General features: G+C 51.0%; 2 protein-coding genes across 4 annotated transcripts in view; one reads left to right on the top strand and one right to left on the bottom strand.

Annotated features, from left to right (window-relative positions):
* Positions 1-1,872, bottom strand: part of Tbc1d16 (TBC1 domain family member 16) — an 84,554-nt gene extending 82,682 nt beyond the window's left edge. For both annotated transcript variants that reach the window (XM_048451821.3, XM_048451822.3), the window contains exon 1: positions 1,784-1,872. The gene's annotated coding sequence lies outside the window, so the exon portion shown is untranslated. The remainder of the gene's footprint in view (positions 1-1,783) is intronic.
* A 598-nt stretch (positions 1,873-2,470) lies between these two features.
* Positions 2,471-26,305, top strand: part of Ccdc40 (coiled-coil domain 40 molecular ruler complex subunit) — a 46,395-nt gene continuing 22,560 nt past the window's right edge. Inside the window, exons 1-9 of one of the 2 annotated variants that reach the window (XM_048451813.3) lie at positions 2,471-2,631; positions 4,107-4,179; positions 4,965-5,753; positions 11,727-11,868; positions 17,211-17,368; positions 18,572-18,655; positions 18,735-18,954; positions 23,572-23,729; positions 23,807-23,929. In XM_048451813.3, coding sequence (XP_048307770.2) covers positions 2,603-2,631; positions 4,107-4,179; positions 4,965-5,753; positions 11,727-11,868; positions 17,211-17,368; positions 18,572-18,655; positions 18,735-18,954; positions 23,572-23,729; positions 23,807-23,929 — 1,776 coding nt within the window. In that variant the 5' untranslated portion in view covers positions 2,471-2,602. The remainder of the gene's footprint in view (positions 2,632-4,106; positions 4,180-4,964; positions 5,754-11,726; positions 11,869-17,210; positions 17,369-18,571; positions 18,656-18,734; positions 18,955-23,571; positions 23,730-23,806; positions 23,930-26,305) is intronic. The other variant, XM_048451814.3, reaches the window with a different exon arrangement.

Below are 26,305 nucleotides of genomic sequence, written 5' to 3'. Positions count from 1 at the left end.
AAAGCCAGGACAGTAGCAGGCACCTTCTGTCAACCCAAAGGCTGTCCCCTCCAGACTGACCGCACCAAAGTGAAGAGTGCTCTTCACAGACCACAGCTGCCAAGGCTGACCCTGCAGGGGGCACCCTGCTTCCTTCTATTAAGGAATCACAGGCAGCGCATGCCCCTGCCCCTGCGAAGAGCAGGACCAGCCACTACAGAGAGGCACAGGGTGCCTCTACTTTCGGAGGTGGGACGTCCTGTACTGGGTCACTCCTAGCTGCACAGGCTTGAAGTCCCAGTGGGATGGTATAAATGTCAGTAAGATGGTTTGGTGGAGAAGGGTGATTGCCACCATACTTGACAACCTGAGTTTGAGTCCCCTGCAGACACCCAAGGTGGAAGGACGAAGCTGACTCTCACAAGCTGTCCTCTGAGCTTCACATAGGCCCACATACACTCACACAGTAAGTATTTATAATAAAAACATGTTTGAAAAAAATAGAAACCACAGCTCTTTCACGAGCCCGTTTTGTGCACTATAAAAACCCACACATTCGCTAACCAGGCGTTGCTATCTAACCAATAGCTGCCACACAAGCAAACAATTCCCAGGAAAGAACTTCCCAGTTACACTCGGAGGCTCTACTTACCAGTAAGGGACAGAAAGAAACAAAGCAGTAAGCACTCTCAGCCCGAGAGCCATCCCCAGCAGACAGCTGGGAACCACTCGGGTCAATTCCACATGGCATCTCAGCGGTTCCTTGTCCGCGAAGTTCTCTCACGATTAAGTTCAACATTCGCGACCGGAGTTAAGGTCAGTTTTTCTAACTAGGGCTTTCTAGGACTTGCATACAGTTTAAGAGATTGCATACAGTCGGTGAGATTTAGATTGGAGCCCCTAGTCCCCGGGTCTTTGCACCCACGCCTTCACCAATATGCTTGGCGACCAGGACAGGAGTTTCCCCTCTCTTTCCGGAGAAAGGAACTTGACAGAGCTCATGAAACAAACTTTAACGGAGGAAAGAGATGTTTTTCTATTCTTCTATTTCTGAACGGAATCTAAACTAGATTGTGGCCAACATATGACACCGACTTCCGAGGAACAGGCTTTTACTTCTCACCGCGCGTTCGTTCTGGCAGGGTTCCGTGGGTTATTTTTAGCAATCTTAAATTGCCCTTTTTCTTTTTCTACTATCCTATTTTTTTCTTCCTTTTGAAGGAAAAAACAGAGAGGGGGGAGGGTGAGAGAGAGGAGAGAGGAGAGAGAGAGAGAGAGAGAGAGAGAGAGAGAGAGAGAGAGAGAGAGAGAGTGTGTCCAGGCTAAAAAGAAGTGAGCACTCTGACTTGGGGCTCTTAAATAGCCCAAGCCATCCCCCCTACTGCTCCGAACGGTAAGAGCGCGCAGGCCCCCAGGAGGGCATGGTACACTTTGGGGGCTCTGTCAGCTAGTGCCGGAACCCCACAAGTTCTTCGCATGCTCAGACCAGCCAGCCAGACAAAGACCGCAAGTGCCCCGGCCGATAGCTCCAGACCGGCAGGGACGGAGTCTCTGGGCCCACTCCCAGGGAAGGGAGTCTCACTCGCCGAGGATGGAGTCCCCAGGGCGTCCCGGCGAGATCCGGGTCCCTTCGCATCGCCCCCGCCCTGCGCCCAGCGCCGATCCCCTGAGCCCCTCCCGGGCCCCCGCGCTGCAGGCCCGCGTCCCGCGCGTGCAGATTCCAGCGCACCCAGGGACCACCACGCCGTTCCAAGCGGACCCCGAAATCCCAGGACCACGTTCCCAGACAAACCCTGATACCCACCCGGGTCCCGCCGCGGGGGCTGGACTCGCGCCGGTTCCAGAAGCCGCCACCGCCGCCACCACTGCCACAGCCGCCGCAAACGAGGCGCGGCGGGGAGGGGACGTGGAGAGGCCCGGCCCTCACTCCGCCCCCGCTCCGCCCCGGGACCCGCCCAGGCCCGCGCCGCGGGGAACGCCGCGCCCAGTCTCCAACCCCGAGGCTCCCCCTCCCCCTCCCGTGCACCGGACAGCTCCTGCTTGGGGTTCCCTGCCGGCTGTATCTGCAGGTCACATCGCGCGCCGGGTATCCGGGACGCTGCCCTGGATGGAAGCCCTACGCCCTTGATCCGAGAGGCAGAGCTTTCCAGTGCCCACGTACGCGGTCACCCCCTGCTTTCCTATTTCTCAAATTTGGGAGTAAGAAGGAAGGATGCCCACCAAAGGACTCTGGGCCTCTCTCCTCTGCCAACGACCCCTCGAAAGGACCCCGTGGTCAGGACTGCTGAGTACCCCAAGGCTGGAGGTGGAAGAGTCAGAGCCAGGAGAGTTTCCCGGACCTAGAACCCCCGCCCCGTCTGTAACCCTTGGAGTCCCTGACCATCATCAGGTTCGAAGGTGTTCAGTTGGATGTACTTTAGCACTGTGGTCACTCTACAGAAACTAAGTCCGGGCGGGAAAAGCTCGGACACATGGCGATTAACAAATCACACATTTGTGCTTTGCTGCTTTGCCCGGTGTTTCTGTGAGAAATGCAGGACGCAGCCAGGCCCCGCCTCCTGCAGTCTTTGAGCGCGTGGTCCAGACTTCGCCGGATGTTGATGGCGTCGCCTAGCAACGAGAGATGGCGGAGCAGGAGGACAAGGCTGACGGGTAAGCCTGGCCAGAGGAATAATGGAGCCACTAGATGTTTTCCCTGGCTATCTACAAGCAGGTGCCCCCACCCCACGCGCCTCCCCCTTCACTTCTGTACCCCTTCCCATTCTCCTCCCTACTTTCTGGACCTTTCCGATCCTCTACGGCCCCGCCCTCCCTCCAGGTCCCTTCTTTCTTTCACCTCCTGTCCTTTGTCCTTTCCTAGCCCCCATCCCCAACCCATTCCCTACTCCTAGCCTCTGCTTCTCCTGGAATACAGATCTGCACACACTCGGTAACCATGGCAACCACCGTGCTTGGTAAACCAGGCTACAAAGCAGGGCAGGGATAAGATGCTGTCCTGTATTGCGGGAGTTGGGAGGAGAGGGGAGGAGCACTGGCTCAGACAGGGATTGGGCCAGACCCACGCCTCCCTCTTTAAAGAATGGATCGCTCCCCCCCCCACACACACACCCCATCATGGACTTGAGAGATAAGCAGATCGCCAGCACAGAGTGTGCCCAAAAATGATGCTGCCAGCTCTCTTTGAGGCTTTGTGCAAAACAGAAGCGAGTTTAAATAATTGTGCTTGCTTAGACGCTTCTGGGTCTTTTTCCTATTTTTAAAGGTTAAGTCTCTATGTAGTCCATGGCAATACATCCAGATTATATCACACGATCAAGCTAAATACGAAACAATGGGCATAGAATGAGCTTCAATTTGGGAAAGAATTTAAAATGCAAAGATTCTGAACAAAGGCAGGTGCACCACAAATGCCCATTACAGTGACTGCCATGGGCAACAGAGGGGGGAGTAACAGGCATTTGTATTGTTTATGAAGCGTATATCTATATTAGTTTGATTTTTAAAAAGTTAGATTTGTTTGTATCTTAGATATTTCACTGGCATATTTTTGTGGGGGTGTGGAGTGTGTGTGTGTGTGTGTGTGTGTGTGTGCGCGCGCACGCACGCACGCAGAAGTTGGAGAAGGATGTTGGGTCTATTGCTTTCCACCTTGATCCCCTCGAGACAGGGTCTCTTGCTGAACCCGGAGCTAGCCTGGCAGCCAGCAAGCCCCAGTAATCCTCCTGTCTCAAACCCTCCTAGCTCTGGTGTTACAGACACAAGCAACTGTGCCTGGCTTTTTATGTGCGTGCTGGGAGTCCAGACTCCAGAGTCCCTAAGCAAGTTTTTGAAAAGCCAAATTATTTTGGTGCAAACCATGGCAGTGTGGAGAAGCTGAGGCGGAGTCCCGTGTTCTAGCCTCTCTCCTGAGACTTTCTCTGGCTTGCCCCAGAAACTGAATAGCTCAGGTGATTTTTCTGGGGAGCCCTCACATGCTGTTTCTCTAACGTTAGGATAACTGTGTTTGACATTCATTGTCTTACCAAACCGTGGCCCCTGGCAGCAAGGTAGAGGAGAAGTGGAGGTCATACCAGCGAGCAGCAGAGATGAGTGATAGGCTGTGAGCTAGTATTTCCTGTCTCTAAAAGCAGGTCACACCTGGAAGGTGAGCAAGCTTCTGCCGAAGAGGACAAGGGACAGCAGCATGCTGAAGGCCGTGAGGTAACTTCATCTGGAGGGTTAATCTGGGCTCCTGGTTGCTAGGAGACAAACGGACAGGATTGCCAGACTCCATGTTGCCACGATGGTTTACTCTAACAAACTCAGTTCAGGAGCAGAGAAATGTAGCTCCTTCCCACCAGGCCCTAGGTGCACTGATAAAACACTCTGACCAAAAGGAACTCAGGGGAGGAAAGACTTTATTTGGCCCACACTTCCAGGCCATGGCTCTTTACTGAGTGAAGCCAGGCCTGCTTACTATGCCACATAGTGTCCCCTCTAGCCAGGGACTCACAGTCAAGGAAGACGAGCAGGAACCGTGAAGGAACACTGCCTGTGGACTCACTCACAAGTTTATGCTCAGGTAGCTTTCTTATACAACCTGGGGCCATTTACCCCGGGAATGGTGCTGCCTGCAGCGTGCCAGGCCCTTCCACATCAATTCATAATCAAGACAATCTCCCAGACAAGCCAGTCAGATATGGTCAATCCCTCAATTGAGACTCCCTTCTCAGATAACCCTAGACTGTGTCAAGTTGGCAAAGATAATTAGGACACACCTCATTCCAGAGTGTTAGCTATCAATAATGACACAGTCAACCTTTAGACTTCCCTGCATTTTCTAGAGTTCATGCTTGTAACACACGGCTGTAGAAACTAGATTGGTTACCTTAAAGCCCAATGCCCCATCTCTTGGGCCTGGGGGAGGGGGTGTCTATCCCTTCTGTCACCCTAATATATCTCACTATTGTATTTTCTTCCCTGGATTTCTTGCCACCCTGGAACAGGTGTCACCACCAATGAAAAACAATGGCCAAGAAACTGATGAAGATGGAGATGCCACCAAGAGCCCTGAAGAGGACATTGGAACTGAAAGTGAAGGCGGACTCGAAGACGAAACGGGGGGTGATGAGAAAGTCAGTGCTAAAAGAGAAGCCATCCCTGAAGGGGAAGGGGAACCCATCAGAGAGGGTGCCCCAGACATGGAAGTAGAAGCCACTGGAGAGGCCACACCAGAGCCAGGCCTCAAATCCAGTGATGAAAACATAGCAGAAATGGACATGGACACCATTGGAGAAGCCATCCTGAAAATGAACATGGAATCCATCGGAGATGCCATCCCAGAGATAGACGTGGAATCTGCTGGAAAGGCCATGCCAGAGCTAGGCCTCGAATCCAGTGGCGAGAACATAGCAGAAGCAGACGTGGACGCCATTGGAGAAGCCATCCTAAAAATGAACGTGGAATCCATCGGAGATGCCATCCCAGAGACAGACGTGGAATCCGCTGGAGAGACCAGCCCTCAAGGGTTAGCAGAATCCACGGAAGAGGCTGCCCCATCAGGGGATTTGGACATTTCTGGGAAAGATGCATCTGAGGAGTACACCTTCTCTGAGATGGATGAGTTCTCAGGAATGATCAGCTCTGCTGAATTCACTTTCTCGGACATCAGTCCGTGGGAAATGACTGAAGAGGAAGCCCACGCGGCCTATGTGTATGAAAGAACCAGACCCGAAGACACATCCCAGCAACGCATTGGTGTAAGTGAGACCGTGGAACACAGAGAGGAGAGACAGGTGAGTGCCCCTCGGGCGTTTGTACAAGCCCCTTACTGCTCCCGTGGGTCATGACTCTATGGGCGGAGCTTAAATCAGGCACACGATCAGCGCGTCTCAGTCAGGGCTTCTGTTGCGGCGATAGGCACCATCATCAGAAGCCACGTGGAGAGGAAAGGGTTTGTTTGGCTTACATCCTGATCATAGCCCATCCTAAAGGCAGATCAGGGCAGGGACTCAAGGCTGGAACCTGCAGGCAGAAACCAAAGCAGAGGCCAAGGAGGAGCCCTGTTTGTAGCTCACTCCTCTTGGCTCGCTTAGGTGGCTTTCTTTCTTTCTTTTTTTTTAATATTTATTTATTTATTATGTATACAATATTCTGTCTGTGTATATGCCTGCAGGCCAGAAGAGGGCACCAGACCTCATTACAGATGGTTGTGAGCCACCGTGTGGTTGCCGGGAATTGAACTCAGGACCTCTGGAAGAGCAGGCAATGCTTTTAACCACTGAGCCATCTCTCCAGCCCCTTAGGTGACTTTCTTACAAACTCTGGGACCACCTGCCGAGATACAGCATGGTCCACAGTGCTCTAAGCCCTCCCACATCAATAGCTAATTAAGAAAATGTCCCACACACTTGGCTAGAGGCCACCCTGATGGGAGTGTTTTCTCAAGTGGACAGAAGACCTTCCAACACCCCCTATTAGGAATTTCTTAGCAAATGTAGTCAATGCTGAGAGGGCCTAAAGCTCCCATCCAGGTTGCCTGCTGCAAGGCGGGGGACATTCCGTAGCCACCGCCCTTGCACGTGAGGGCATCCAGGTCTCTAGTCTTCCAAAGCAGTGTGGCCCAACAAAAAGGCGGTCACAGACCACGGTGGCCCACGAGCTCATTCCCTGAACACTAGATACACTAGTAACGAAGGGGGGGATTAGATTTTTATTTATCAAAATTGAAATTAGTTGGGAAGGACAGCGTTCAGAGGGAATGCTGAGGCAGGAGGATCTAGAATCCCAAGCCCACAGGAGCTTCTTAAAGAGACCTAGTCTCAAACAGAGACACAAACAAATCAAACCGCTTTGCATTTAAAGAGTCATCTACTGCTAGTGGCTAATGTACTGAGGTTTGTTGGTGTTTGTGGGATTAAATCTAGGACATTGAACCTGCTAGGCCAGCACCAAAATGTAAAGCAATTGCAAACTTACAGAGGGGGAAAATGAAGTGCAATAAAAAAAAAACTTATTTTATTTCCTTAGGCTCCAGAGTTAAGTTCCAAATCTGATTTGTCACCTCCAAACGTTTTCAAGGGTGTTCCTCACAAGCCACCGTATGACTTTTTCCTGGGGAGACACCAACAAATGTCTCCTGGCCCCAGACAGTGACCAGCAACAGGCTGACGAAAGGATTCTACCAAAGTCTGATTTAGAAAACCGATGAGTTTACTGGGGTCACTTACTGGCACTGGATAACTCAAAAGCAGCTACGTCCTCAGAAGCCCAGTTCAGCATCCCTGGGGCTCCCTGTAGGACTTGTAAGCAGGTCACCCTTCCCAGAGTCTCCTCTCCACAGCTATTGCTACTTCATCATCACCATCATCATCATCATCATCATCATTGTTACTCTGCTTACACAACCTTTGGGCCAGGGCCTTGGGTGCACATTCCCAAACTGCTAAGTTTCATTAGTGAGTCTCAGAGAGCCTGCCTACAGCAGGGAATGTCTCTGTTCTGAGGAAGCCAGTCCGCAGCACAGCGCTACTGAATGATTGATCCCTTAAAGCCGAAACTGGGGTTTAGATGTTCACGGCTCCCCTAGCAGGCTGGAAAACCTGGGTGGGGTTCTCAGAACCACAGTGGGAAAGTCTGGCAATTCTACCCCCATCATTCCCTGGAAGTTCTCAGGTCTCATTTTGCAACTTACCAAACGCCCAATGTTGACTCTCTGCGCCGCGGCTGTCATGGCTTCCCTTTAGTCTCTCCCCGACCTTGAGAAGACCACAGGCCACTTGCAGAGTAGGCTTTCCCCTACTCTCTCCAGGGATACCTGTGGTTGAGTCCCTGGGCAGAGCCACCCAGGTGATGCTGTGTCCTCGCTGCTCCTGCCAAGCGATGGAGTGAAAACCACTGAAGAGAGAGGGGTACGGCCTGATTGGCATTGTTGAGAGATGAAGAAGGGCAGACCTCCCCCACTGCAAAGGGACTCTTTACTCTTTTGCGTTCATTGACATTTCATGGGAAGATATTTCCATTAAGAATCTAGGAAAAATCGTAGCACGATTATGATTATTTATCTATAGCGTCTCATTTTCTGCCCAGCAATGTGCACCACGGATGTGACTTATTCCTGAGTAATCGCTCAGTTTTGCTTTCCTGAGGCAGGGCCTCTCTGGGTTGCCCTGGCTGTCCTGGAACTCAGCAGGCTGGTGTTTCTTGAAAAGTTTATATTTTACTTCACGCGCGCGCGTGCGCGCGCGTGTGTGTGTGTGTGTGTGTGTATGTGTGTGTTGATTTTAAATATCTTACCCTGTATACCTAAATGTTGTTAAGTTCCCTTATTCTTTGGAACGGCCTGTTAGGAGAATTCAGTCTTTGTCATGAAGATGATTCGTCCTCTGAGAACAGGAATGGTTTAGCCTCCTCCTACCCCCCGCCCCGCTATACCTTTTCTTTCTCTTTCCTTTCTGGTCAGGTTGGCCAGACCTTCTAGCATGAGGCTGCAGGAGTGTGAAAGCTGTACCCTCTGCTGTCCCAGACACCCTGGGAGATGTTCCCTGTGGGGGGTCTTGGCAGATTCTTTCTAGCAGCATAGGGAGGCTCCTTCATCCCGGACTTGCTAGGTGATGTGGCTTTTTGTTTTATTTACCATTAAACAATCGCTTTGAATTTTCTCAAGTTTTTTTTTCCTGTGTCTACTGAGATGATTGAGGTTTGTTTGTTTTTCTAGTCTGTTGATTTGGTGGATAATACTGATGACTTTTTCTGTTTCTGTGTGTGCCATGTGCACACAGGCATGTGGCAGCCAAAGGTTGATGTCAGTCAAGTATCTTCCATTATAATTCCCCATCTATTTACTTATTTATTGAACGAGACAGGGTCCTGGCTGGCCTCAAACTCATCCACCTTATTATTTTTTTAATTTCTATTTAAATTTTCATTTTAAATTTCTTAAAATTTAAATTGTATAAATGAAATTCGATTAAGATTTTAAAATCTATAAAAATTCTATTTATTCATTTTCATGCGTATGGGTGTTGACCTGTGTGTACATCTGTGCACCACATGCATGACCTGCTTCCTGTGAAGGCCAGAAAAGGGCGCCTGATTCCCCTGGGACCGGAGATAGTTGTGAGCTGCTGGGAATTGAACCTGGGGTTGTTGTCTATCTAGAAAAGCACCTGCAACCCCTGAGTCATCTCTCCAGCCCTCAGCCACCTTATTTTTTGAGACAGGGTCTCTCGCTGAACCCAGAACTGGCCAGCAAGCTCGTCCTGTTTCTGCCCAGCCAGAGCTGGAATTAAGAGCGTCTTCCAGCGCAGCTGGCTCTGACTTGGGTGCTGGGGACTGACCTCAGGTCCTCAGGCTAGCGGCAAGCCCTTGGCTCAGCAGCTGTCTCCCAGCCTGCTGGTGCGTCCGTGTGAAAGCGACTTCACTGTGTCAGGAAACGGGTGGGACAGGTTCAGTGTGACTTGTAATCAAACCTCTGGTGCATCGCTGACCCGTTGCTGCCGGCAGACTGTAGTGCCCCACTTCATGCACCGGGTAATATTCCACTAGCCTTGTTCATGTTTTCATGCTCCAACGGTCCTCTCTCGGCCGATGGGTGCACATTTACTGTGGGGTCTCACGCCTCTGGGCACCCACCCCACCCACCACACCCCGTGCCCGGCACTGTTCTTCAACACCAGATTTCAGGACCTAGAATCAGAGGCTTCTGCGGGAGCCCCAGAAAATCAGAACTCATGATCTGTGCATGGGAGCCCTGGAGTGTCCCTGTCCCCGGGTCTCCCCCTATCTACGCCCTGGACGCAGACATGTGTGGAGATGTACATGTAAGGCTGTGTTTACAGGCGCGCACACACATGTACAAGCATTCATCAGGGTCAGCACCCCCGACCTCAGTGCTGAATACGGGAGCCTCCCCTGACCTCAATGCAGAGAGGCCTGGCCCTGTCCTCTAACTGTGGTTACTAGTGTGACCCAACCTCCCACAGACTCCACCCCCCTGAACTCTGCCATCCCCGCCCACTTCAGCCTCTCTCCTGGCCCAGTCCCACCTGGTGTGAATTGCTCTGGAAGCAGAGAGAGCAGGGGAGAGGACGAGACACGTTCTCTGCGTCCCGTCCGCCCAGGCTGTGCTCGGTGTCCACGGATGCCCGTGTCTGTGCCGTCGGATCCAGACCGCAGCCTTGTGGGGTGGGAGCCCTTGTTGTCTTTGGCTGTGCAGTTGAAGAAACTGGAAGGTGGGGTGGAGAGTTGGGTCAGTGGTTAGAGCTGCTCTCACAGAAGACCCTGGTTCAGTTTCCCAGCACCCACGTGGTAGCTCACAGCCACCTATAACTCAGGTTCCAGGGGGATCCAGTGCCCTCCTCTGGGCACTGTAGGCACGGCATGCACGTATGCATAGACATGCATACATGCAGGGGAAACGCCCACATTTTAAATTACCAAAACAGAAACTGAGAGGTGAAGGGGTCCAGGACCTCGCCGCTATCGTGATGAATGGCAGCGTTGGCCCTGAAAGCACTGTCAAACCGTGAAGCAAAGGGCTTGCCTCCTCCCCAGCCCCACGTTACGCTTTATGATTAAACCCACTCTTAGAGGCTGTGTTGTGGTTCCATGGTACAGTGCCTGCCAGGCTACTGGGAGGGCCTGGCTTCAAATGCCAGCCTGGCAAATCAACAAAACAAAACAACCCACACTTTGTGACTTCGGTGAGGAGAGCAACAGTTGAGTGATGCCTCCCCCTTTGCGTGGGGGACCTAGGAGTCGCTTGTTCTATTTACCGAGTCTCCACCCTGGGGTCCAGTTTCCGGAAAATTCACAGAATGAAGGTGTCAAAGATCAACAAGAAGGCAGGGACACATCCTAAGAGAGCCCTGCTTCCCTTCTGCCGTCCGACGCTCAGCCTACAGAAATACAGGGGGTGGGAGGAATTGTGGGAGGTCAGTGTTTGCATAGACACCCATTGGGTTTTCACGAGGAGCCCTTCCTGGAAGCTTTGGCCTCCTGCCCTCCACAGTGTCCCTTGGGATTCGAGTGCCTCAGAACCAGTTTGCAGGGTCCACTTCCTCTGAAGAGGGTACAGTGGGAAAGGGCAGCGGGCTGGAATCGAGGCCGAGAGCCTTGAGCCTGCCTGAGGGTCATGCGCACACGTACATGAACCCTTAGCTTCTGTGTATCTGTTTTGCCTCCCCTACTTCCTGGGGGCATGGGGCTCGTGGCCAGAGATGATAGTTGTACTCTTGTTCTCCATAAGCAGAGTAGCGATGCCCTGTCTCACCAGCATTTACCCCAGCAGCAGCAGTAAGGAGAGCCCATCTCGGTGACTGCAGCAGTTGCTTCAAAGGCTAAAAATAAAGCCGGGGATGAAAGGGCAGGCCTGGAATTCAGCACTCCGGAGGTTGTCTGAGCTAAATGGGAGACTTTGTCTCAAGTGGGGGAGAAGCCAAACATCTGTATCAAGGGAAGGTGTCTAGTGGAAGAGAGAAGAGAAAGCAATCCCCTGTGAGGCCCCTGCTGGAAACTCAGAGAGTGGAGCCACGCTCCTATGGGGAGGTGTTCAGGGGCGGAGCCACGCTCCTATGGGGAGGTGTTCAGGGGCGGAGCCATGCTCCTGTGAGGAGCGTGTTCTAAGCATGCTTTCCAACCTCTGGCATCTGGGCAGCAGAAGAGAGCATCTGTCCAGGTCAAAGAACTCTGCTCAGGAGGGAACACAATTAAACCCTCTCCATACCACGGCAGCCCTCATTAATTCATTCCCGTTCTTCTGTCTGTAGCCTACCCCCGCAGCGGCCCCTGCTCAAAGAGTCTTTCCTATGGGGACACGCCATCGCTTCAGACTGAGCATCATGGGAAGCCTGACTTCCTCGGATATCGATTTCCAACCGGAAACAGAGGAAGTTCCTGGGCAAGAGTCAGGTACGATGCATCTGCTAGGGTTGTCCTGGCAACAGCTCAGCCAGTCCACCTTCCCTTCTGTGTGGGTGAGGCTGCTGGGGTCACACCTGCCACCTCATTTCCCTGCAGCCAGGAGGCTAATGTCAAACGTATGCTCAGCAGCCGTGGGGCGCTTACTATGCTATGGTAGCCAGTCCTCACACCAACCCGGTGTGCAGATAGGGACCCGGAAATCCATTCAGTTACTTATTTCAGAACCAATGAGTTCCCAGCACCCAGAGCCCTGACTTACCCCCACCCACTCCCAGCTGCCTCCTGGTCTCTGGAAGTGGAACCCGGGACCGCTCTCATCACGTGTACCTTCACTGAGCGTGAAGGACACCCCCGTATTCTCTTCAGACTCTAATATCCTGGCACTGTGTACACAGGGGAACAACAGGTGGGGAGACTTCTTATCCCCCGCAGACACATGTGTGGTTTAATTCACGAAGCCACGTGTTACCTGTGAGTGACATGAAACTAGGGCAAGTTTTTAAGATGTATTTATTATGTATACAGTGTTCTGCCTGCATGTGTGCCCGCATGCCAGAAGAGGGCACCAGATCTCATTATGGATGGTTGTGAGCCAACATGTAGTTGCTGGGGATTGAACTCAGGACCTCTGGAGGAGCAGCCAGTGCTCTTAACCTCTGAGCCATCTCTCCAGCCCTGGTCTACCCTAGTTTTGTTTTTTTGGGTTTTTTTGGGGTTTTTTTTTTTTTTGGAAAAAAAAAAAGCAAAAACAGAAGCAGGAGCTAAGGATGCATCTCAGTGTGGGACTTGCGTGGCACACGCAAGGCCCTGGGCCACAGATTTGGGCGTGGTGCTTCACACAGCAGTCCTGACTGTGTGAAAGTGGAAGCAGGAAGATCCATGAATCACTAAGTCCCGGGTAAACCTATGCAACAGAGCAAGGTGAGTCGGGGTACACGGGTACAGAGGTGGCTAGACGGAGCAGACACGGTAAATCCAGACCGCCCTCGCCATCATACAGTGGATTAGCCCACCTGTGGGATTGCTGCGTGAAGAAAGCAGCCCAGGGAGGACTGTCACATGTGCAGCAGGGCTGCAGCTCCTGATGATACCAGAGAAATCACGAAATGACAGATATCTGCCAGGCACGCTGGTCCATTTTGCTAAGTGATGCAGCTGCCTGCCGACTGACCCTGAAGAACCTCCTTTGCCTCCCATGAGGCATCCAGAAGATTCAGTCTGCTGGATCAACCCCTGCTCCAAAGCTCACACAACACATAGTTTTATCTGCATATATCATTGTTATTTGCTTGTACGAATTGTTTTGCTTGAGACGGTGTTGGGGCTGGAGAGATGGCGCAGCAGTTAAGAGCACACACTGCCCTCTTCCAGAAGGCCCGAGTTCAATTCCCAGCACCTACATCAGGCGGCTCGCGACCACCTGTAATTCAAGTTCCGGGGGATCCAACTCCTCTGGTCTCTGTGGGCGCCTACACTCATGCACATAGACCCATACACATAATAAAAGGTAATAAAATAAATAAAATAAAAGTCAAAACAGGCTCTCACAGAGCCCAGTATGGTCTCAGACTCCTATGTGTCTAAGACTGGCCTTGAATTCCTGATCCTCCCCACCCCCTTCCGGGTCCCAAGCGTAGGCCTGGAATGTATTTTATTTGCTTCATGTATTCAATGGCGATCTGTTGAGTTCCTACTGTGCTCCAGTTACTACCCTACGCAGCAGACATAGCGTTTTTGTCTAACTCTGACTTACCCTCTGCAGGGTAAGATCTTATCGACACACATATAAAAATAGTCGTTATTTATTTGGAGTTGGACCATGGCTTTCCTTCTCTAAATCCAAGCATGTTGTTAAAAGAAAAATTCAGAGTTTCTGTCTCATATCAGGAAGAAAAACTTAGGGACTACTCTGCTTTCAAAAAATTTGACTTCTCCCCATGCCTATTATTGTCTCTATGGTGCCTTTCATTGAATATACGTCTGTATGAATAAAATGTTTAAGCTCTGCACAATGAACAATGAATTTTCCGCAGTAATCTTTGAAGTTTCCAGGAAGAAGATGGGGCCCCACAACAGCGAGTCCACCTGCTTGATATGATGTCATTATTCTGACAACACCACTCTAAGATCAGGTTTTAGGTTACAAACTGCTCAAGATGATTCCAACTTGGTTAGCTGAGATGCTGCACCTTCTTACAACAGTCTAGCCAGTACTTCAACTAAGAACCTCAGAAAAACCCTACCAACTACTCAGAGACTATCTACAATTATACCAGACAGTAATCTTGAAACTTAACCATCATTTTAGTTTTTACAGGACCCCGTAGAAAGAACATCGCCCCCATGACAGCTGGAAGTAATTCTGGAAGATGACGTCCCCTCTCCCAACAAAATTTATCCTCAGGGCTAGGGACATTATTAGGGGTTGATTATAATTGGTATAGGGTTGAGGTGGTAACAAAGTAGGTTCGGGGATCTCTTTTTTAAAAAGGGGGAGGAAGAATGGATGGGACAGGATAATAGGTAGATTAGTGTGAGATTACACTAATAATAATAGTGAGTAATAGTGAGATTACTTGTGAGCTTATTTATAGACAATTTAAATTAGTATAGATTCTTATATATTGATACAAATTCAAATTATATTTTTATATTGAACATGCTCCTATTTCTGCCTACAATATCTGTGCACCTATGCAAAGTTATTTTGTCATATTGTATACATGCATGTTTCTACCTCTGCTTAAATATTTTGTATATTGATGCAGTTTTAGGATATATTTATCATAGTACACTATACATTTCTACCTTGGATCAAGATACTTATATATTGTTTACATTTTGAGGTCATTGTCCTCGTTTGCTGCACATTTGTTTAAAGATTATTTTAAATTTTTTTAATATGAAGCCTCGTTCTTTAAACTATATAGGTATTAAAAATTACAGGTCAATAGTCATCTATGCTTGTCATAGTTAGACTAATTAGGTTCTTTAGCTGCACAGAGATTGTATTGCGCATAGATGGGTAATCTTCAAACACTTCAAAGAACTGTAAAATATGGCATTTAAATAATTTAGGATTCTGTTGACATGAGACACGATTGCTCCTGCCAGCACCAATCTATTCCCGAGAGATGCTGAGCACCAAAGACACTCCACTTGGAGCTTGACTTCTTCTTGGCAAAACTGGCCTTTGGGCAAAGAACTTCCCCTGCCTCGATCACTGACAAAATGCACTGTGTTTAGACTAGACAAGCAGGATACAGGTAATGTGGGATTCCCCTCTGTATGCTATGAAGACCATTGGTTAATAAAAACACTGGCTTGGCCTGATAGAGCCAAGATAGGGTAGAGTAGAGCTAGGCAGGGAAAATTTAACTGAAAGCTGGGAGAAAGGAGATGGAGTCAGAGAGAAACCATGGAGCTGCTGCCAGAGACAGATATGCTGAAACTTTGCTGGTTGGCCGCAGTCTTGTGGTAATGCACAGATTAATGGAGATGGGTTAAATTAAGATGTAAGAGTTAGCCAATAAGAAGCTAGAGCTAATGGGCCAAGCAGTGATTTAAATAATATAGTTTCTGTGTGATTATATCGGGAGTCTGGGTGGCCAGGAAACTAACAAGCTGTATCTTTACAACTTGCAAGCAAAAAGACTGTCAAACCTTTCCAAGACAGTATAAGACAGTTTTTCAAATTTTCCTGCCTCTAAAAATGGTATGTCAGTTACTCTAGGCTTTAGACAAAGTTGGTTGCTTCAACATTGCAAATGAGACTTTGGGCTGTTGCCCAGGTAGCCAGTTGTGTCTGTCATTTCTTGTACCTTTTGGAAGCTGCTTGATTGCACTTCTGCCCCATGTTGGGTGCCAGGTGTTGTGAATTAGGTCAGTACGATAAATAACCAGGCCAGCTCAAGAATAATAATTATATTTTAGTGGTTATAAGGGGAAACTCATGCTACAAGAGTGGGAGGTTCGACTTCCTATCTGTCTGGCGGGAGCCACACAGAGAGAGAGAGCGTGCATCTGGGTCCTCCCAGTTTTTCTTCCTGGGCTCCTGGTAGCCACGCCTTAACTAGATGTGATTGGGTGAGAGAGTTTCCCTGTCATCTCTGTATGCCAATAACATTAGATAAAATCACTCTGCTCAGCAGCTGGTGTGACAGCCTACGCCTTTAATCTCTGCAGTGCTTGGGAGCTAGAGGCAGGCAGAACTGTGAGTTCAAAGCTAGCCTGGTCTACATGATGAGTTCTAGGCCAGCCAGGACTACATAGTGAGACCCTGTGTCAGAATAAACAATCACACACAACAGAAGATGGAACATGGGTCTCTGTAACCTAGATTATAATTTCATTTCTTTTTCAATCTTTTCTGACTATTTTAAAAGGCTTTTATGTGTCTGTGGGCATAGGTTTCATGAGTGCCGTACTCATGGAGGCCAGAAGGCATTGGATCCCTTGGAGCTGGAATTAGAGACAGGTGTAAACTGCCTGGCATGGGTGCTGGGAACCACACTTGTGCCCTCTGGAAGAGCAGCAAGCATTTTCTTATTGTTTTTATTGAGCTATCGATTTCCCTCCACTACCCTCCCTTCCTCCCCCCCACCTTCTACCTTCTCCCATGGCCACCACACTCTCAATGTATTCAGGAGATCTTGTCTTTTTCTCCTTCCTATGCAGATCCATGTATGTCTTTCCTAGGATCCTCTTTGTTGTCTAGGTTCTCCAGGGTTGTGGATTGTAGGTTGGTTTTTCTTTGTCTTATGTCTAGAAGACGCTTATGAGAGAGTACATATTACATTTGCCTTTCTGGGTCTGGGTTACCTCACTCAATATGTTTTTTTCTAGATCCATCCATTTCCCTGAAAATTTCAAGCTGTCATTATTTTTTGCCACTGTGTAGTACTCCGTTGTGTAAATGCACCACATTTTCTTTATCCGTCCTTGGGTTGCAGGGCTTCTAGGTTGCTTCCAGGTTCTGGCTATTAGAAATAATGCGAGCAGCAAGTCCTTTTAACCTCTGAGCCATCTCCCCCGTTCTTATTATTTTTAAACTCAAGTGTCCCACAGTAAGGTGCCACCTTCCTTTCCGTGCGTGTGTCACTTGTAAGTTGCTGTCTCACCCACTGCTAGAATGTGACTCCTTCTGTGGACCATCTTGAGTCAGTGATGATTGGCACCGTGGCTAAGCCTGAGGACTTGCCACTGGAAGGCTCGAATTCCTGATTTCCAGTACGTCCTGCGAGGGAGGGACCTTGATGCCCACTCCTTCAGGATACAAAGGTCAGGCCTTGGTGACTCTTGCTGTCTCTCCTGTACTGCTGCTCCTACAGCACAGCCTCGCCCCCAGGAAGAAACCCGAATACAGTTTCTAGACCACGTCCAGCCCCTCAGCCCTGAGGAAGAGGCCCTGGTGGAAAGAGCAGCGTCTGAAGGGAGTGAAGAAGCAGACGACGAGGGTGCACAGCTGGTGGTTCTGGACCCAGACCATGTAAGGACATGTCCTCGGGTTTCGCTTTGGCCCTGTGTGGGGGAAAATCACCTGGGCCCTTCTCTGCACCCACCCAAGCGTCCAGTGCTATCTGCCCTCTCAGGCTCTTTGCCTGAGAGGCCTCCCACTTTGTCTCCCTGTGATAAACACCATGACCAAAAGCACCTGGGGAGGAATCGGTTTGTTTCTGCTGGTAGTTATAGTTCAGAATGGAGGGAAGTCAGGGCAGGAGCTCCAGGCAGGAGTCAGGAGGCAAGGACTCGGCAGAGGCCTTGGAAGGGCACTCCTTACAGGTTTGCTCACCACGACTTGCTCAGTTTTCTTGCTAAAATACCCCAGAACCACCTGCCCAGAGGCGGCACCATCCACTGAGGGCTGGGCCCTCACACATCAATTACTGATCAAGAAAAAGCCCCCCAGGCTTGCCACAGGCGGGTCTAACGCTGGCACTTTCTCAATGAAGGTCCCTCTTCTCAGTTGACTAGCTTGTGTCAAACTGACAGAAAACTAGCCAGGACACCACCCTCGACTCTGCTGGGTGTTTTGTTTGGTTTGTTTCTAAGGACTGGTTGTCCCCTATGAGGGATCTGGACACTGTAGGACACTGAGCCGAATCTCTGGCCTCCACCCATTTCTTTGTCCTGATGACCAAAAATGCACCCAGACTGTGCAGGATGCGGGAGGGAGGCAGGGGTGGCATCGCTTCCGCCACCACCCCAACTGTAGCCTTAACTGTGGCAGTCACACGGAGGGTCCTTGTCAGATCCAGAGCCGCAGCACGGGAGAAAGGCAGATTTGATTTGCATGACACACTGGGGAACTGCAGTGCTCCAGGGAGCTCAGAAGGAGCCCACGGTGCACCGAGCAAATCCTCTGAGTCCCAGTGGACACCTGTGTGATGGCTGCTGCTTCTCATGCGTACTGTCCCCTGGTCAGTCTGGACGAACCCCCTCAGTTCACCAGTCCTTCGACCAACTCACTGCAGTGTCTGGCATGGGCCATGAGATTCCCGGAACTTGTGGCTTCCACAGTAAGAGTTGGGGTTGAAAAATCATCTCTGTCTGCCCATACGCCCCCCCCCACCCATCCACTCCCACCCCCACAAAGAGAGACAGAGCCAGTGACAGCCACTGGACCCCCCTAGGCTGAGCACTGCTTGGGACATTGAGAGTGACTGTCCGCTGTGGGTTTCTGTTGTCTTAGCCCCTGATGATCAGATTCCAGGAGGCTCTGAAGAGCTACCTCAACCGGCAGATAGACAAAATGAAGCTGGACATCCAAGAGCTGGTGCGTACGGGTCCCTGTCTTCCTCCCATCCGGTGGGCACCCATGGGTCTGCCTCAACCCTGTTTCTTTCTCCGTACAGGATGTGGCCACCAAGCAAGCCCGAGTCCAGAGGCAGGAGCTGGGCGTGAACCTCTATGGGGTCCAGCAGCACTTGGCCCGCCTGCAGATGCAGCTTGAGAAAAGTCATGACCGCCACTCCCTGGCCGCGTGTGAGAGGCGGCGGAAGGAGGAGGAGCTGCAGACCACCCGGGCCCTCTATAACAAGACCTGCGCGACTGCCAACGAGGAACGAAAGAAGCGTAAGGCATCCCGTGAAGCCGAGACTCGGGGCCATCCTTCCCGTGGCTATCCCCTACGTGTGTTCGCACGTTGTGGAAGATACCAGCAAAGCAATTGCATGTCTAGGAGGGGTCCCCACCTTTTTTAGGAAAGGAAGGCCCAGCAGTGGCACAAAGGCTGAGACTAACAGGGGTCATGTGTAGAAATTCCTAACCAAGAGTGTGGAGGGGCCGCAGAGTTCCAAAAGATGAATCCAGAGGATGCAGAACAGGTGTGTGAAGCTCAGAGCTGGGAGCACGAGAGGGATCAGGGCAAAGCCTGGAGCCCAGACAGACAGCAGCAACCAAAGGGTCTGAGGGACCGCTGAGTGGAAAACCAGGTAGCTTGGGATCACGTGAGATGTGCAGGGTAGGGTGGAGGGTTGGCTGTGCATCTCATAAGCAGTGTCCCCACAGAAGACACACGCCACCCTCACCGAGCAGACAATAGAGGACATGAAGGTCAGTGAGCAGTGACCCTCTCCCCGTGCCCAGATTTGTTCTTCATGTGTTTTGGTGTTTCCGGCTTTCTTTATCCATTCTATTACTGAAATGATAACAAAAATGTTCTGAAAGCAAATGAGAAAAAGCAGGTGTTGCACTTGGTGTCTGTCCCAGCAATATGTATTTTGAACGCTGGGAATGCAGGTGGGGATTCCAGGCTTCTGTCTGGATGCTTCTATTACATAATCCCATTGGGACTCTGATAATGAACAGTATTTTGTTTGTTTTGCTTTTAAAGTTTTGGAGGCAGTGTGTCAGGTAGCCCAGACTGGCCTTGAATTTGTTACAGGGTGACCTTGAACTTCTGACCCTCCTGCTTCCACCTCCCCAGTGCTGGTCTCACATGCATGTGCCACTACATGCGGTGTCCGTGCAATGCTGGGGAACCAAACCCAGGGCCTTCATGCACACCAGGAAAGCATTCTACCAAGTCTCTGTCACGCGATTCTGGAAAACAAGATGTCCAATGTGGAGGGGCTAACGTACATCTCATGGAACCTCTCCCTACTGACCCTACTTACCTCCAGATCAAGAGAAAACGACAAAGGCCTCGCTTTGCTGTTACCGTAGACCCTGGCGCGTGCTGAAGGCACACATTGCCGGCTCAGCCCTGCCACACGCCTGCTGGGAGGCCCCCGCAGCCACAGAACCAGAAGGAGCATCATGCTGCCAGGCTTCCATCTGCCATGGCTCACAGTGTAGATGGCTTTTCTGCTCCCTGAAGGGCTGGGCCACCATCTAATCTCCCCGTTGATATAATAAACAATTACACCGAGGGGCAAAGCCAGGGGAGCTATGCAAGAACTCTGCCCTCTGTGTTTTTATGACCCAAGGTGTTCTCATCACTTCTGTGAGCCAGCCAACAAAAGACAAACACCCCAGGAGACAAGCAAGCTCTGTGGAGAAGGAAAACGGGTCCCTGGAAATCAAGCTATGAAACCAATTTATGTTCGCTACTACTCAAAGGAATGAAAATTTGAAGAATAGCTGAGATATTGACTGGGTCGCGCACCTGGCAAAGACAAGTCGACCTTGGCGTGCTTAGGGAAGCCTGTAACATACACCCTTGCTTGCTCTGGTGTGAGGGGAGGTAGCCTGCTTCAGTCGCCACACTGAGTCCCCGGATGAGGCTCTATCTTCACTTCCTTGCAGGACAGTCGGGACTCCCAGGCCCCCTCTCTCCAGTGGTAGACGGAGTTTTCTCTCCGTGTTCCCATGTGGTCGTTCCTATGTCCTGATCTCCTCTTCAGAAGAGCATAGGACACCACAGTGATCACACTCAGTCTTGACAGCCTCTGTAAAGACCTTGTGCTCAGATGAAGCCACGGTCCAGGGTGCAGTCAGACGGCACCTGCCCCCAGGTCAAGTGTGCCCTGCCCCCTGCCTCCACCTACCACTATCACTTCAAGGAATGAAACAGCCAGGCAAGCTCACTGCACAGCAACTGCCCCCAAAGCAATCAGGGGGGAAAAAGACAGGGGCAGGGGAGTGGGAAGCCCGTGAACATGAGCTCCTTCAAGTGGACAGAAGACAGGGAGAACAGAAGGAAAAGATGCGCAGGTGAAACACTTCCACACCAGGCTGACGGTGCTAACTCCACGGGTCAGAGCTCAACAACCGTGAAGCCCCAGGTTCAGGAGGAAAACCACACCAGGCCCTCGGCAGGCAGGCGAATGACTAAAACCCACAACAACAAACGACCAGCAGCTAGAGAAAGCATCGAACTGAATCGTCCTGGAATTTATCATCCCCGGCCTGGGTCCCTGCTTTCACCTCCCTCCCCGGGAGGCCCTGCCTGGAGCCAGGGTGTGTTGTATTGCCACAGGATGGCTCTGTGTTCTAGCTTAAGGCTTTCTTTTCTCTCCAGCAGCTATTGAGTAGACCCATCATCATTTGAACAGGCAATGTTCTGTGCTAGTACACAAATCTGTCTGTCTTTCTATCCGTTTTTAAAAATCATCTTATTTTCAAAAGATTTGTTTCGATTTTATGAGTATGGATGGTTTGGTTTGGTTTGGAGATGGAGTCCTACTGTGCAGCCCTGGCTGACATGGAACTCACTACATAGACCTGGATGGCCTCAAACTAGTGGAACTCTGCTTGCCTCTGCTTCCTAAATGCACTGATCCCTGCCTTGTGTATGAGTGCTTTGCCTGCAAGTATGTATGTATGTGCACCGTGCGCATACCTGGTGCCCATAGAAGTGAGAAAAGGTTATTGGGTCCCCTAGAACTGGGGTTACAGGTGGTTGTGAGCTGCCATGTGGGTGCTGGAAACTGAACCCAGGTCCTCTGCAAGAGCAGTAAATGCTCTTAACCGCTGATAACTTTATGTATTTAAAAGTGGATATATATATATATATATTAAAGCTTTATTTATTATGTATAATACATAGTGTTCTGTCTATATGTATGCCTGCAAGCCAGAAGAGGGTGCCAGATCTCATTACAAATGGTTGTGAGCCACCATATGGTGGCTGGGAATTGAACTCAGGACCTCTGGAAGACTAGCCAGTGCTCTTAACCTCTGAGACATCTCTCCAGCCCCATATTTATATATTTTTATAACCACTGGCATTTACTTGTTTGATTTCGCAGTGAAGGCAGGGGTGGCATAGGGTGGGGGAAGTGGGACCCAGGGCCATAAGCATGCTGAGCAAGTGCTTTCCAGCACACTAACCCCCAGCCAGAGCAAACAACTCTTGACTGAATCGTTGCTTCCTTTCGTTCCGGCTTCACACAGTCCCCTGTGAGTTTCGCCGAGGGAACCCATGGGAACTGTGGCAGCCGCACCACCATGGGTCTGTCTACGGGGGCTTCAGTGGAGCTCACCCTCCTGCTGGTATTGGGGTGCCTCACTTTGCACTGGCAGGAACCCTGGGAGATGGACACAGGCCTTGGCCAACACGATTCTCTGAATGTGCTAGGAGGTGGGTGTGTGATGATCCGTGGGTGAGGAATGTGTGTATAAATACATAGACTTTCCTGAGACATGGTCTCACTGTGTTACTCTGGCTGGCCTAGAACTTGTGACCTTCCTGCCTCTGCTTCCTGAGTGTTGGGATCGTAGACCGCACCACGACGCCTGGCTGCTTCGTGTCTTCTTTCTCCTTTGTGCCCTCCAATTATATTAGGAGTTCTTTTGCAGCAGAGTGTAAGTCTTTGTGGTGTATAGCTCGTACAGGGGCTAGGAAGACAGCTCCTGGCTGAGGTGCCCTCTGTTCAAGCCCGAGGGTCTGAGTCAGGGTGCCAGGTACCCATCTAAGAGCCTGGGCACAGTGGGATCCACTACAGCAAGATCCTCATGCTGCCAAATCAGTCAGCTCCAGATTCTGGGAGGAATCTTGTTAAACAGTGAGGCAGGGACTGAGAGACGGCTCGGCAGTTGAGAGCACTGGCTCCTCTTGAAGAGGACCCAGGTTCAGTTCCCAGTGCCCACGTGGCCGCTCACAGCCATCTGTGAATGCAGTTCTAGGAAGTCTAGTGCCCTCTTCTGGCCTGGGAGGGCACCAGGCATGTAGGTGCTATACACATACAGAGAAAGACAGACACACGCAGGCATAGCACCCATACATATAAAATAGGAAAAACGAGTAAGGTAGCGAGTGCTAGAGGAAGACAATGGCCTCCATCTCTAGTTTCTACAAGGTGGACATGTGGTTTCACACACACACACACACACACACACACACACACACACACACACACACACAGAGAGAGAGAGAGACAGAGACAGAGACAGAGACGGAGACAGAGAGAGAGAGTCCACAGTGTGGAAGGGGTAGCCTGTGCCTATAATCCTAGCCCTGGGGAGGTGACAGAGGCAAGAGGACCGGTAGTTTGAGGCCAGCCTGGAATATAGACACCCTGCCTCAAAAATCAAAAAGAATCTGTCTCCGTCCAGGCTTGGTGTCACAGTTCTTTAATCCCAGTACTTGTGAAGTGGAAGCAGGTGGATCCCTGTGAGTTCCGGGCAGCCAGGGTTACAAGAATCTCCAATCCCTCCACAGAGGAAGGTGCAGGGTTGAGCGCCGTCCCAGGGCCCCTGGCCCTAGGCTGCCGCGTGGGCGGTGCTGGACAACCTCCTTCCCCACAGTGGCAGCGCTGCAGACGGAGATGGAGAGCCTGGCCCTGCACCTCTTCTACATGCAGAACATAGACCAGGACGTGCGCGACGACATCCGTGTGATGAAGCAGGTGGTGAAGAAGACCGAGACAGAGAAGATGCATGCCGAGATTGAGAAGAAAAAGCAGGTAACCCTGTAAGCCGTGCGAAACTTCTGCCGTTCTACGGGACACTCGGGCTGACCACGCCCCTCTGTCTTTGCCAGGATCTGTTCGTGGACCAACTCACCGAGAGGGCACACCAGCTGGAAGAAAACATCTCCCTGTTTGAGGCTCAGTACTTGTCCCAGGCTGAGGACACCCGGATTCTCAGAAAAGCAGTGAGTGAGGTAAGGGCACCTCCGAAGCCAGTGGGAGCAGAAACCCCCTTGTCGCCTACCCCTGGCCTGGGAGAGTCAACCGGACAGCACCAGCGCGTTACTCAGGGGCGTGCACGCCAAAGCCCGCTGGTCATTGACCGTGGGCAGCATTGTCCCCGGGCTGTGCCTTCTCCCTGCTCTTCACAGAAGGGAAAATGGGAGAAGCCACCAGCAGCCACACCAGAGTCACAGTGACCGAGCCACATCCTGGGGCATGTGACCAAGGTAGAGACGACACCCCACCTGAGAGTCCACAACGCAGGGATGGCCCAGGCAGGAAGGCAGGCTGTAGTGAGGACAGGAGAGAGAGAATTCACTTTGGGATTCCTCCTACCCTCTCCAGCCCGTGAGCCTAATTGTCAGGCACGTGTGTTCTGATCCAAAGGTCTGAGTAGAACCTGCCATTTTTAAATCTGCAAAGTGATTGTTGTGTTTATCTGAGTAATAAATCGGGGAGCCTCCAAGACTTGTTCTGGAAGGGAAGAATACAGCTGTCCAGTTTGACCAGAACCAAAGTCTTCTCAGGATGTAGAGAGTTCCTGGCAAACCAGGATAGAGGTCGCCATATGCCACAGAGCTGTGGGTGCCCTGCTGAAAGGTGCTGTCAGACCAGGAACAGACGGGCAAGCCAAGGGCACTGCCAGGGAACACTGGGGTCAGCCCAGTCCACACAAAAATGAGCAGATTATTAATTAGCCGAGGACTGAACCGTGCGTTCAATGGTGTTGGGACCCTCGGTTAACCACTTGGAGAAATCTTGCCCCCATAAAATAAATTCCAGATGGAATCAGATATTTAAAGAAGGGACATCCTGGAGAGATGGCTCAGTGGTTAGGAATGCTGGCCGATCTTCCAGAAGAACCGTGTTCAATTCCCAGAACCCACACGGTGGCCCACACCGTCTATTAACTCTAGTCCCAGGGAATCCAGTGCCCCCTTCTGTCTTCTTACGGCACCAGGCATATGGATCATGCAGAGACATACACACAGGTAAAACACTCATACACCTAAAATTAATAATAAGAATAAAGCCAGGTGGTGGTGGTGCACACTTTTAATCCCAGCACCTAGTGCAGGGCTGAAAAGATCTTTTTACACTTTACACCAAGCAGAGCCCTCAGGCTGGCACGTAGCTCAGTTGGCAGAGTATCTGGCTAGTATGTACCAGGCATGGGTCTGATCCCTGGCACTGCATAAGCCCTGCCTGGTGGCACACGTACTTCCAACACAGGGAGACAGAGGCAGGACTATCAGAGGTTGGAATCGCCCTTAGCCATGTAGAAACCCCAGTACCTGAGACCCCATCTCAAAATTAAGAATGCAGAGTCAGGAAAGGGAAGGGTCGAGGGTGGGGCCACCCCAAGCACAGCCTCCAACAGAAGGAAGGAAGGGTGATGGGCACTTACAGCTGGAAACTGGGCCAGCACTGCCTTGGAAGTTATGGAGAGCAGAGGTTGCCCTTAGCTCACGGTCCAGCACAAGGACAAGTGTGACATCCGGAGCTGGCCCACTTGCTGGCCCAGCCCGAGGTGAGAATGGGAAGTGAGTGTGACTTAGACAAGCGGGCCTCTGTAGACAAAAGCCCTCCACTGGCTCACAACTCACACCAGAGGGTAGAGTCTCAGTCACCTCTTAGAGTCCCTACCGGGGACAAGGAGAGTGAGGGAGAGACCAGCTCATCCAGAGTGCTGCAGGCATGTGACAAAGGGCATAGGCCAGAGAGTCCCTATGGCTTTGCTCTAGAGTGGCACTGGGTCCCTTCTGCTGTCTCTCCCTTTCTATGTCGGTGGCCATGACTGGTGCTCGCCCTTCTCCTGACCCTTCCCTTTATGGATTTTGCTTTTGCTTTGAGACAGGGTCTCATGTGTCTCATTTGGCCTCAAACTTGCTCTGTAGCTGAAGATGACCATGGACTCCTGATGAACGCCCATCAGGGTTCCTTCCTTCCCCCTTTGCCTCTGTCCTCAGTCGAGTTTCCAAGGTCTGTCCCAATTCTCCTTCCTAGCATTCAGACATTGGCAAACCCACAGGCACACACACATAGCCCATAAACCAGTGAAAAACTGGGAGGTGGTCATACTGCCAAGGAGGACCCAGGAGGATGCCTGGCCCACCTTGTGACTGTCAGCATCTCAATGCAGACCCCCTTAATCCGTCCACTATTTGATCTTCATGAGTACAGAGGCATGTGCATAGCATGTGCAAAGTGTGTGCGTGTGTGTGCGCGTGCATGCGTGTGCATGTGTGTGCTGTGTGCGCGCTCGTGCGTGTGTGTGCGTGTGTGTATGCGTGTGTGTGTGTGTGTGTGTGTAAAAGTGCCAGACTGTGGCTAGGAGAAATAGCTGA

Source organism: Myodes glareolus, chromosome 9 (assembly GCF_982192425.1).
Source record: "Myodes glareolus chromosome 9, mMyoGla1.1, whole genome shotgun sequence".
NCBI classification, from domain to species: Eukaryota; Metazoa; Chordata; class Mammalia; order Rodentia; family Cricetidae; genus Myodes; species Myodes glareolus.
The sequence above is the reverse complement of the archived record's forward strand: the minus strand, read 5'-3'. Positions and strand labels throughout refer to the sequence as shown.